At 38.6% G+C, this 12,301-nt stretch overlaps 1 protein-coding gene across 1 annotated transcript in view; it reads right to left on the bottom strand.

Annotated features, from left to right (window-relative positions):
• The window catches only part of WDR49 (WD repeat domain 49), a 164,783-nt gene that overhangs the window by 30,952 nt on the left and 121,530 nt on the right, over nucleotides 1–12,301 (bottom strand). Inside the window, exons 13-16 of the mRNA XM_005675370.3 lie at nucleotides 10,876–11,040; nucleotides 7,999–8,186; nucleotides 7,038–7,235; nucleotides 3,135–3,301 (exon numbers count right to left, since the gene is read on the bottom strand). Of these exons, the coding sequence (XP_005675427.3) occupies nucleotides 3,135–3,301; nucleotides 7,038–7,235; nucleotides 7,999–8,186; nucleotides 10,876–11,040 (718 nt within the window). The remainder of the gene's footprint in view (nucleotides 1–3,134; nucleotides 3,302–7,037; nucleotides 7,236–7,998; nucleotides 8,187–10,875; nucleotides 11,041–12,301) is intronic.

The following is a 12,301-nucleotide window of genomic DNA, read 5'->3' as shown; positions in this document are numbered from 1 at the left end:
TGGAAAACTGATGTTTATGTACAAGACAGAACATAATAAATGCAAAGATTTTATCCTGGAAAGAGAATCTTAGGAGTTAAGGTGAGAACATGGCTTTACATGATTTAATGTTTTCCTTCACTATTCCTGCTTCTTCTATTTCCTATTGGCTTTTTCTTTTTGTATCTCTATCTCTCTTATTTCCCTCCCTCTCCACTTAAACATCTCCTCACCTGCATACCCAAATGTGCTTTTCCCCTTTTAGTCTCTCTAAATTCTTTCATGTGTTTACTTTTCTTTCATACTTTGCATATAGAAGAGAACTGGAATGATTTCTCTTTGGATTTCCTGATCCGATTAGGAATAGGGCACATTCTCCAGAATAATATTTTCCTAGGTAAAAGGTAATCTATAATCTCTTCAATACTGGATGAAGACCACAAAAGATACTTTACATCTGACAGTTGTATAGCATTTGTAGGTTTTCTCCATAGGATTCATGAACATGTTTCTGGGAGAAGTCAGGGCTGTACTTGCCAAGTCAATTCTAAGAATATGTTTTTAATTTTTTTCTTCCAATTAGTTCAAAAATTTCAAAATGGCATTATTCTTTACTATCTCTTTACTACAAATTTTTTAAATTATGCCAACTACTCATCTGAATTAAAGGCAGAAGTTTTAAAGATCACAGATATTTTGTATTGTCACTTGAAAAGATGCAGTAAACAGGGATATCTTCGATCTTTACTGCCAGAAACCATTCCCAAGGCCCACAGAAATATATAGCAAAGGTAAGAGGATCTCTCTGCTGTAGTCTTATCTAATCCGGCAGGTGCAAAGCTCTTGCTTTAAGAGAAATCTGTGAATTTAAGTGTCTACACATCAGCACTGATTTTCAGAAGACGAGTGTCATGGGACAACAGGAAAGGCAATAAGATGAGACAGAAGTCCGAAAAGAAGTAAAGAGTTCAAAAGGCTAATTTTGAACTCTAAGGAAAGGTTGATTAAAATTAAATAACTGAGACTGTCACAAGGAATGGGAAATTAGTATTTGGCTGAAATAAACAAGAATCTGTGGGCTTTGGATTCACTCTTCTGGAAGTGTCACAGAAAGAGAAATGATGATCCATTGGTGTTACCCGGGGGTAACTTTATTTCCTGATTAAGTTGGGTGGCTGGGTGGGGGCATTTTACCATACACCAAGTTTTCCATTCTCAGCATTCTATTCTTGTACAGGATCAGTCATGCTATATTTCTCTATTGAAACATTCTTCTGCCTAAAAGCAAAATGCCACTTGACATTTTAGCAAGCCATAATTCAAGGAAACGGAAGAACAAACACCAAAGGGTAATTTAGTGTAACAGGATGTTTAAAAGGGAATTTTTTTTCCTCCTACCTCCTTATTAACAGAGGTCCCAAAAGTCTGAAAGCAAAATAATTAATTAATTAAGAGGTAGACAGCATTGCCACATTTCAAAGTGAGGTGCTAGATCAATTCCTTGTGCTCGCCCCCTTTGTCAGGAAGGTGGCTCCAAAACTGGTCTTGTGATGCTCAGATCAACCACCACTCTACGACAAGAAAAGACTTAGGATGCAGAAATTCTAAGAGAGACTTGCACTGGAAAGAGTCACAGGTAAGGACTGAGTCCCACCCTCATGGAAGAGGAGGGACGCTTCCCCTCAGTTTGAGCTTCCATTCACATAAGCCAAGCAAAAAGCTAAACATCTGCTGACCAGGATAACCCTTAAGGGACACAATGGACCAGTGAATTAATATCTGAAAAGGTCTACTATGACTGAAACTGCCCCAGTGAGCAGGAGGAGGAGTGACTGTCGAGGAGCTGGGGTGGGAAGGATGTGCGGGTTTCCTATTGGCCAAGCAGAAGTTAACCCAAGGGAAGTTATGCAAGAGGCAAGGCTGCCAGTGTGAGGAGACTAGAACAGGAAAACCCCAACTGCTGGGGTTGAGTCCCAAGAGTTTGGTCAAAGAATGCATTAATTTAGAAAAGTGCAAGGTGGAGGTCTCTGGGTAGTGTCATCAGAGAATGCTCAACTTTACCCTCTAAATGTGAACTATGGACTTTAGTTAATAATAAAGTATCAGCATTGGTTCATGGATTGTAACAAATGTACCACACTAACATTTGACACTGTATGGGCTGAGGGCAGAGTATGTTTGAACTCTCTACTTTCTATGCAATTTTTCTATAGAGCTTAAAAAAATAATAGAGTCACATGGTAATAGAAATACCAACTGTATCAAAGAAAATACAATGAATAAAATTGTTTTCTAAAACAAATTGTTTAATACAAAAGATGAAATTATGAGACCATGAGTTAGCAAGAATATAGAAAACAAACCAACAACAACAACAACAACAAAAAACAATTAAAACTGCCTGGCATTAGAGAGTTAGAAGAATGTAAGAATGAGATCCATCTGAGTGGCAGAAGAGATGAAATGGCTGAACAGCAGGAAGGAAAGGCTAGAAGTTGTAGAATGAGAGTGATGTTCAATATTCAAAGTTAAGCTCTTTGAACTTCTGTCACCTAAACCTCTGTGAGTGCAGGCATGCTCAGTCATGTCCAACTTTTTTTGAATCTATAGACTATAGCCTGCCAGGCTCCTGTGCCCATGGGATTCTCTAGGCAAGCATACTGGACTGGGTTGCCATTTCCTACTCCAGGGATCTTCCCGACCTAGGGATCGAATCTTCGTCTCCTGCAGCTCTTGCGTGGAAAGGTGGATTCTTTACCACTGAAACACCTGGGAAGCCCACAAATATCTGTGTGCCTTACCAAAACCCGAAGTAAAATCTGACATACATTCTAAGAGAGGTAGCTAGCTAGATAGACACGTACGTACATACACACATACATTGCTTTTGAAGAAAAGGGTTATTTCCAAAATTAGGTTGATGATGGAGTAGACACAGAAGACTAGAAGACAGGATAGAAATCAATCATTACAAAGAGACAAGAAGTAAGAATCAGACACCAGCCTGAGAATATAAGCTCTTCCCTCTGCCACACACACGCACATCTACCAATGACCAGAATGTGAGCGAAATCCTGAGGTAGTCATTAGACATTCCCCAGAGCATAGAAGGAACTGGGGGCCAATTTTACCCTTTACAGGGAAGATGTACTAACCTGTATGTTTTCTTATCAATTAGCGAATGTTTTGATGGGTCTAAACATGATTCCTCCTCAGAAAATAAAGGAATTTCCTTTATGCTTTTCTCTTGAATCTTATTTCCCATTAAATTAGTGTCTCTTTTAGGAACTGAAAAACAGTTTTCAAGTTGCCAATGCTTTTCCTAAAAAAAAAAAAGAGAGAGAGAGAGAGATTTATTTTTATAAAATGTATTTTCCTTGAACATTTGGGCTTCCCACTTGGAGCTAGTGGTAAAGAACCTGCCTACTAATGCAGGAGACATAAGAGATGCAGGTTCGATCCCTGGGTCAGAAAGATCCTCTGAAGGAAGGCATAGCAACCACTCATCTTCTTGCCCGGAGAATCCCATGGACAGAGGAGTCTGGTGGACCAAAGTCTATGGGGTAGCAAAGACTGGGGCAGGAGTGTAGTGACTAAACGTGCTAGATTCTTTATTGAAGTCCTCAGGACATCAAAAATGAAGGAGATAGGTAAGTTCTCAAGGAGCTTACAGTCTTAAAAGGGAGATGGAACATACACATGTAAGTTTAATAAAATTAGAAAGGAATGCATCATAAGAAGCAAACAGAAATTTTCTGAAGTTATAATTTGTCTTCTACCAGCTCACACTGCATCCACAGGAACGCCTCAGGGAACACGGCCTGTATGATGAGGGAACATTAGGGATCCCCAGCATATCTCACCTGCAACTGCTCAACCTTTGTCAGAAGGATTTACAGCAGAATGCCTCCAGGGCCCAGGAATATAGTGTCGATGAATGATCAGGTCTCATATAGGATAATAAATAGTAAATTAAATTCAGCCTCAGTGTTCATAAGCAAAAGGGAAAGAAAGATGGGGCTACACTGACTTAGAGTAAGCCCATTTTCCATTAAGGGAGCCATAGCTACTCTCAGGGAATGACATATGTTCTTTTCCGAGAGAAGTAAGAAATACAGATCTTATATGAAAACTCATGTTCAAACATGGGAAACTTAAATTTTAAACACTGGGTGAATAAGGTCAATCAAAGTCACTGAGTATCAGAAGCATCAGCTGAGGAGGGGGCACCGGAACACAAACCCTGCAGAGCACAGCAGTGGTCAGTGCTGTGACGGACACTGAAGAAGCACACAGACCACCTCACTTCTTTTTATACCACAATCGTCTGACAGTTTCCTGGGATAAATGTATCTCCACAGATAAAACATCCCCACTCCATCTCTCCAACTCTAGAAATAGACATAGCATACTACTTACGTTTAAAAATCTAACTTGGAAACCAACCTCAGATCAATAGCTATGTTGTAAAACTGATTCACAGTTTTTAAGAAAAAAAACTTCTTTCATGAAATTTACTGAACCGCAATTACATGAAATTTTGAATATGTTAATCATATTGAATGCGATCGGAAGATGAAGCCTTAATGAAGGAAATTAAAATACATGATTGCCTTTCCTTTTGTTTTTATAACTACTAGACCAAAATTAATTCAACTAAAAGACAAATGCAACATTCAAATATAGGTCAAAAGTCACTATGCTATACAAACCAAGTTGGATCAGGAAAAAATTGTTCTGACCTTAGTCATATTTACAAATGGAGTCCCTTCTTATCTAAGTATTTCCATCTGCCTACCATATCTTTCTGTGAAAGCATGCCTCTGCTCAAACTATGAGAAGAACATTCACTGTTGCTTTTTTCCAGTTATCTACTAATTTCCTTTTTCTTCCTCCCCTCCATTTTATGTCCTTCCCCTCCCACTGCCTCCTATGGCCCTTGAAACTAGCAGCACCATATCCAAGAGCTTAATAAAAGTGAGTTCTCAAAAAAAAAAAAAAAAATTAAAGCTCAGGCAGAAGGGACTAGAAAACCCAGCTGTCCTCTGCTTTGCCAGCCTTTACTTTCTAAAACTACCCGGGCTATCTTGAACAGAAGGGATAAAACCAAACTGTTTTCACGGAGGCTTTTAGAGGCTGAACTCCTTTGAAAGACAAAAGACTACAAAACAACGAAGGAAAACGACCAAAGGTATACAAATGAACAGTTTTACTAGCATATATTTCTTAATTCTAATAAAATTTCCACACAGATTGTGCTTTCTGGACACAGTTTTTGTGGCACCCATACCTAAAACAGTCCTATTTCTTGCTTTAGCATCATCTAAGGTCCATGGGGTCCAAAGAGTCGGAAAAAACTGAGCAACTAACACACACACACACACACACACACACACACAAGGTACTTTTGCTCCAGACACCACCTGCCTGATGACTCTGTTTCTTTGCACCTCCTTTTACCAGAGCCCGTGCGGCATGGCCTCGTAGCAATGTCAGGATTGCAGTAACTTCTAGAGCTGCCAGCTTTTCAACTCCTTTTATGTTCAGAATGCCAGCCGCGCCCCATGCTGTCTCTCTCACCACAACTGCCCACACACCCATTTGAGCTCCCACACAGACACTCTTTTTGCTGAGAAAAGTCTAGCACTTGCCTTATTTACAGAGCAGAAGATGCTGTTCAGCTCTTGGCTGTCACGTGGCAACTCCCACATTACCCAGCCAATCCACCCACCAATTTACCATCATTTTCTGATTTACCACCGCCCTCCACGTCTGCAAGGGCTGTATGGAATTGGGGCAGCACGGGTTGACGTCCTCAAGCTGACTCCACAAAAGAACACCAACAGACTTTGTCTTCCAGCATGAAGGGAACCGCCATACTCAGGGCATGAGAGTGGCATTCAAGGCTGCTGACTAGGACTAAGTCAACCAGCCAGGCAGAAACTGAAGTGCCAGGGTGAGCTCTTACCACCATGTCTGAACAGTACTGGTTGAAATAGAACAAACTGCTATATTGTCCCCCAAACAAAAGGGACTAGGAACTGAGTTCCCATGAAAACAAGTGGAAAAAAGAAATATGAGATAATAAATATTTTCTTTCTTTCAAGACCTCTGGTTCCATTTTTTTGTAAGCTCATATAAATCGGAGCTTAGTTTCATGGGAGGAAGAAGTTAAAAACATGAGCTGTGAAATGACAGCTTGAATTCAAAGCCACTTGTTAGTGTCTGTGACCTCAGCAATTGATTCACACTCTCTGTGCCTCTGTTTCCTCATATGTAAAATGGGAATAATGAGCATCCCTCCCTAATGGGACAGGCAATTATGAAGATTACATGAAATAACTCATGTAGGGCTTCCACGTGGCACTAGTGGTAAAGCACCCGCCTGCCAACGCAGGAGACAGAAGAGAAGAGGGTTCAGTCCCTGGGTCACGAAGATCCCCTGGAGCAGGGCATGGCAACCCACTCCAGTATTTTTGCCTGGAGAATTCCATGGACAGAGGAGACTGGTGGGCTACAGTCCATGGAGTCACAAACAGTCAGACATGACTGAAGCAACATAGCACGCACATAGAGACCTTAGAATAGGACAAACTCAGAAAAGATTAATGAATGTGATTTTGGCAGGAATAAATCAGACAATGAACACAAAAGATTTGTTTTTTTTTAATTTTCTATATTTGATTATTGCCTGATTATTATCTGAGTGTCACAGTCATTTATCTATTTTATAGTAATGCAGTACAATTATCCACACTGTATTTCTACTGAATTTTGAAACTGAAGAGATCCACTTATTTTGGCGGAGAAATTTTGCTCAGAAATCCTTACGTATTTTAAGCTGCTTAGGTCCCCCATCTTTCCATGTCTCCAGTGTCCTCTACTTGATGGAACTGCCATGGTTAATAAGGGAGGCCTGGAGCTATAGTTGCAAAAATCAAGTCAGTTCTTTCATGACTAATGAAATTTACTAGCCGATGAGATTCAAATGGAAACCAGGCCAAGTTCATACTAAATGTCAAGTAAATATTAGAATAGTAAAGAAGCAATATTTCTACCTGACCAAAGATCTGGACAGGAACACCACAGACATCAGTCACACGAACGCTGCAGTCTGCAGAGGCGGAGAGAATCAGCGAGCGGCCGCCCAGCTCACACATCTCTAAGGAGCTTATCCAGTCTTCGTGAGGCCGGAACGATCTTATCAGAGTTGGGGCCTGTGTCAGTTTGTTCTTGCTGGGATTAAGACAGTACTCCTGAATGAAAAGACATGCCAGAATTCTAAAAATGTCCAAATATGAAATGACTACTGTGATAGAACACTTTTTTTTTTAAGTCCGATACAGAAATTGAACAAAGGTGCATTTAGAAACAGCAATCTGTAACACAAATGCAAAAGAATAGCTCATGATAACAGAGGTTAGAAAAATGGTATTCACATTCCAAAAAAGGTTTCTAACTGATTTGACTAACTTGAGAAGTAGAAAGAAAGGAAGGACGGGGAATGGAAGGATGGAAAAATATAAGCAGTAAAGTCAGCTATTAGATAAAGTGAATGAACTTTAACATGTATAGGTAGTCACATTTTATACAATTTTATAGTATTATTAGAAAATTGAGCAGGTAATCAGTGACACAAAAAAAAAACAAACAAACTCAGGATGATAACAGTGTTAGATAACAGGCCAGTACACTACTTAGATTATGTTTACTCTCTCATTTAAAATGAGGCATATCTGAACTATTTATTCTCAAACAATGCTGTAGTACCGTACTAACAATATTGCTTTCCTAAATTGGGAAACTGACCTGACTATATATTAATAGAGGATTTTCAGTATTGAGAAAAATCTATTTTTCTCCATGAATTAAAGAAGTCTCTGATCAATACATAAGTTTTCTTTAAAATACTGAATATTTCTTCCTTTATCTAGAAATAGACAAGACCTGATTCATAATTATCTGAAATAAAAGACAATCAAAAATTATAATGATAATGTGAGAATTTTTTCAACATACCTCTATATTCCAGATTTTTAACCACCCCTCCAGATCTCCTGTGGCGAGGTATCGATTTGATTTATCAGTAGACATAATAATAGAACCAACTCCACTATGAGCCAAAAATTCAGCCAAAAGTTGCTTCTTAAATGTATCCCAGAATCTGACATACCCAGATCCTCCACATGATACCAGGTTGGCTCCCTCTGGTATACAAGAACACCTAATTAGGAAACTACAAACACAAGAAACAACTTCCTCATCAGTTTCCTTGTTGAAAGCATATGGATATCGGACAGGTGAATAGCCCTGCGATCAATTCCCAGCACTCTGATTCTCTCAGATATACACTGGGAAAAGCCCTATGAAAGCTTCACTGGTTTGTGCTGAGTATTAAGTGAGGTAGGATACGTAAGATGGTCTATAAAATCTAGTTACCACTCCTTCATTCATTATTTTGATATTATTTGGGTTTCAAAATTTTGATAAAATTGATTTGTTACTTCAGACAAACTTACAAAATATTAATTTCAACATTATGATAATATTCCAATTACAGAAAACCCATCTTTCTTAACTACCCATTGGACACACATATCAAAGTAGTAAAATTCCTCACTATGCATATGTGTATAGTTACAGTAGCACAGCTATGGGTTTCTCTGTGCAACCATATAGTTAGAAATCTACTTATGAGCTTGCTTTTTAATCTTTCATCAAGAATTCATTGTAAGTCCTTATGGAACACTTTTTTGGTTCATAGGCCTAGAACTAACCTTTTCATTTTCCATTTTTATACGCATGTAGAAGTACTTTAACCTAAATTATTCTTCTGTGGCAAGGTTCCTATTATTATTTGATAAATCTGTAGATGACTTTCAATTTGCTTCACAAATGAGCTGCCTATTAACAATGATATCTGTTTAAGGTAGAAATAATGGTATATAGCCGCCTCAGTGGAAACAATTTGGTAATACTGATAACATTAAGAAGAATTAGTGTTGAGGAAATGAGAGCAATTTCAGGATAACAGTTCATTTTATGAGTATATGTACATTCTGGAAAATAGAAAGTTTTAGACTCTAACCTTTTCAAGGTCTACTCTAAATATTCCACAATGATTCTAGAACTCTATAAGGGTATATATGTTTATTGATTTTTAATGCAGAAAAATTTTACATGAAAATCATGCAGATTTTCTATCTTCAAATTGAATATGAGAAACTGAATATAGAAAACAGGGTTCAGATATGTTTATTTCTTTTTTCAATCATATAATACATATAGATCTAGATTCCTAACATTAAGAAAAAACACTTCTAAAATTAAAAAATTATTTTTTAGAAGAAAAGTGAAAAATATGCATTGCTTTCAGAAGCAGATTTTTATTTTGGGAAGATGCAAGCTGCATCAATACCACATTTACATCACCACTGAAGACAAAAAGGAAATTAAGCAAATAGTTATTTCATTTATTTTAATATCATATAACTGTGGCAAATCATATGTTAGCATGTATCTTAGAAGCAGCTCTAACCAGACTTATTCTGAAAAGGATGCACAGTTGGTATAGACACCCAAAGCATTACCTACTAACCCCCACCAAAAATATTAAGACAAAGAGCAGGCAGTTCTCATGACCTGGGATCAGCAATTAGCAGCAGCTATTTCAAATTTCAGATTAGTTTCCAATCTCCGAGTTTCTCTCTATTTTCTCCTAGCCCGTGTTGATCACATGTGCCAGTGTGGTCTTCTCAGATGCAACTCTTGTAACCCATGTAGGCTTTGGCTCATATATTTGGAGCATATTTCATGCTGTGCCCTGTGCTTGTGTACTTAGTGGCTCAGTCGTGTCCAACTCTTTGCAACCCTATGGACTGGAGCCCACCAGGCTTCTTTATCCACGGGATTTCCCAGGCAAGAATAATGAAGTGAGTAGCCATTCCCTTCTCCAGGGGTCTTCTCAACCTAGGGATCGAACCCTGATCTCCTGAATTGCAGGTGGATTCTTTACCATCTCAGCCACCAGGGAAACCCATGCTGAGCCCTATACCTGACAAATCTCTATGCCATGGCTAGATTCAGTTCAGGTTAGTCACTCAGTCATGTTTGACTCTTTGCAATCCCATGGACTGCAGCACATCAGGCTTCCCTGTCCATCACCAACTCCCAGAGTTTGCTCAATCATGTCCATTGAGTCAGTGATACCATCTAACTATCTCATTCTCTGTCATCCCCTTCTCCTCCCACCTTTAATCTTTTCTAGCATCAGGGTCTTTCCTAAGGAGTCAGTTCTTTGCATCAGGTGGCCAAAGTATTGGAGCTTCAGCTTCAACATCAGTCCTTCCAATGAATATTCAGGGTTGATTTCCTTTAGGATTGACTGGTTGGATCTCCTTGCAGTCCAAGGGACTCTCAAGAGTCTTCTCCAATACCACAGTTCAAAAACATCAATTCTTCGGTACTCAGCTCTTTTTATGGTCCAACTCTCACATCTATACATGACTACTGGAAAAACCATAGTTTTGACTATACAGACCTTTGTCAGCAAAGTAACATCTCTGCTTTTTAATATGCTGTCTAGGTTTGTCATAGCTTTTCTTCATTTCTGATTGTTACCCAGAGTTTTTCTCTATCTGATCCTGACATACACAACATGGTATGAGTTCCTGGTGGAGTCTGGTCTAGCTTCTGCTCCTGGACCCATCCTCCTGACCTTAACCTTGTTGGCCGTGGCCTGTGACTTCTGTAATCTGGTCCTGCCTGTTTGTTAGGTGCAGTCAAACTCTACAAGACCTAGATCAAATCAGACTGAACTTTCTTTAGGTTTTCCTGTCCCACCATTTTACAATATATCAAAGCAGTCTATAGTCAAAATATAAATATATATTTTACCTGTCCCTGTGATGTTTTTTCTTGCTTCAAGGAAGCAAAGCCTCATAACAGCATGATTGCACTCAGTGTCCATCTCAAAGGAACAGGCTCTCAGGGTAGCCTGGTCACATGTGGGGTGGGTAGAGGGGCTCCTCCCAGCACCAAGAAGCTTTTGAGGCCCTGCATCTGAGATAGAGACAAGCCAGGTGACTTAATGAATAGAAACATCTTCTCTTCAAACACTTATGAAAAACAACAGGCCACCCCATCACAGTCTCTGATGATTCCAGCAAGTCTTACAATGCGCTTCCAGTCAATATCCATAGAGCCCCCTGCAGTTCACTTCCTCAGCCTCAACTTCACAGACTGTTTGATCCCATTTTTGTTTCTCATACTCCATATAAGTTTACTTTGTTTTCCTTTGACATGAATTAATAGGGACTTCATTTTGTAGACCCTGATAACATCTTACAGATACTGATATATTCAAGACAAATGTGATCCTAATATCATGCCATTTTCAACTTATTAATCATTAATATTAAGCTTGCAAATAATTTAATGAACTTGAGATATAATAACTATGTATTTAAATCATCATTTTTAAGCAATGTTATTTGTTAGTGAGTTACCCTGAAAAGGATATCCTTAATGGTACTTCAATGATCTAATGACATCATCTTCACATCCCACTAATAAAAACTGGGGATATTCATCTCTGAATCTATGAATAGTCTGAACATACTTATGAAACACTTATACAGAGGTATCTTCAAACATTCAAAGCAAGAAATCAACAGCAATGCTTCTTGTGTCTTTTAAAAATTTGACATTATCGGCTTTTCTTTTCTATTTGTCTCTCTGTGTTTTTAATCACAGCCACAATGAAGTCTGCTGTGAAAACAAGACTATTCCCCTGAGGGCCAATGCACCAAAGAGGCAGAATTCCACTTTCTCCATGGAGGATTCAAATGAACCCTAATGATGAGCTCTTTGTATTGAAAACATAAAGCAAGTCAGAGTTTCATGCCTGCAGCCAAGTAAACTCCAAATTTCATATGTTAGTTTTCTTCCTCCTAACAAATTACTCCCTCAGCTTTTCACACACACACACACACACACACACACACACACACACACACACACGCAAAACTGTATCTGAAGACCAGTCCTTTCCTAATCTAATTGTCTCTGTGAGTTTATCCAATTGATACAACAGAACTTCACTGGCACATGAGGTATGACAGATTCATTACCAAATAAATTAGTCTAAGGAAAAACCTTTAGTATCTAGGGAAACTAAAATAAAATGTGAAAGGCAATTGTCAAGACATTTTGCTTAAGCATAAAATATTCATCTGCTCTGCTAAACTTCCATAAAATACAATATAATTCCATCTAATGCTCCACACAGGTTTCTAAAGCAAGAAATAATTTAAGATTTCCA

The sequence above is a fragment of the Capra hircus genome, chromosome 1 (genome assembly GCF_001704415.2).
Source record: "Capra hircus breed San Clemente chromosome 1, ASM170441v1, whole genome shotgun sequence".
Lineage (NCBI taxonomy): Eukaryota > Metazoa > Chordata > Mammalia > Artiodactyla > Bovidae > Capra > Capra hircus.
Note: the sequence above shows the minus strand (reverse complement) of the source record. Positions and strands in the feature narration are given on the sequence as shown.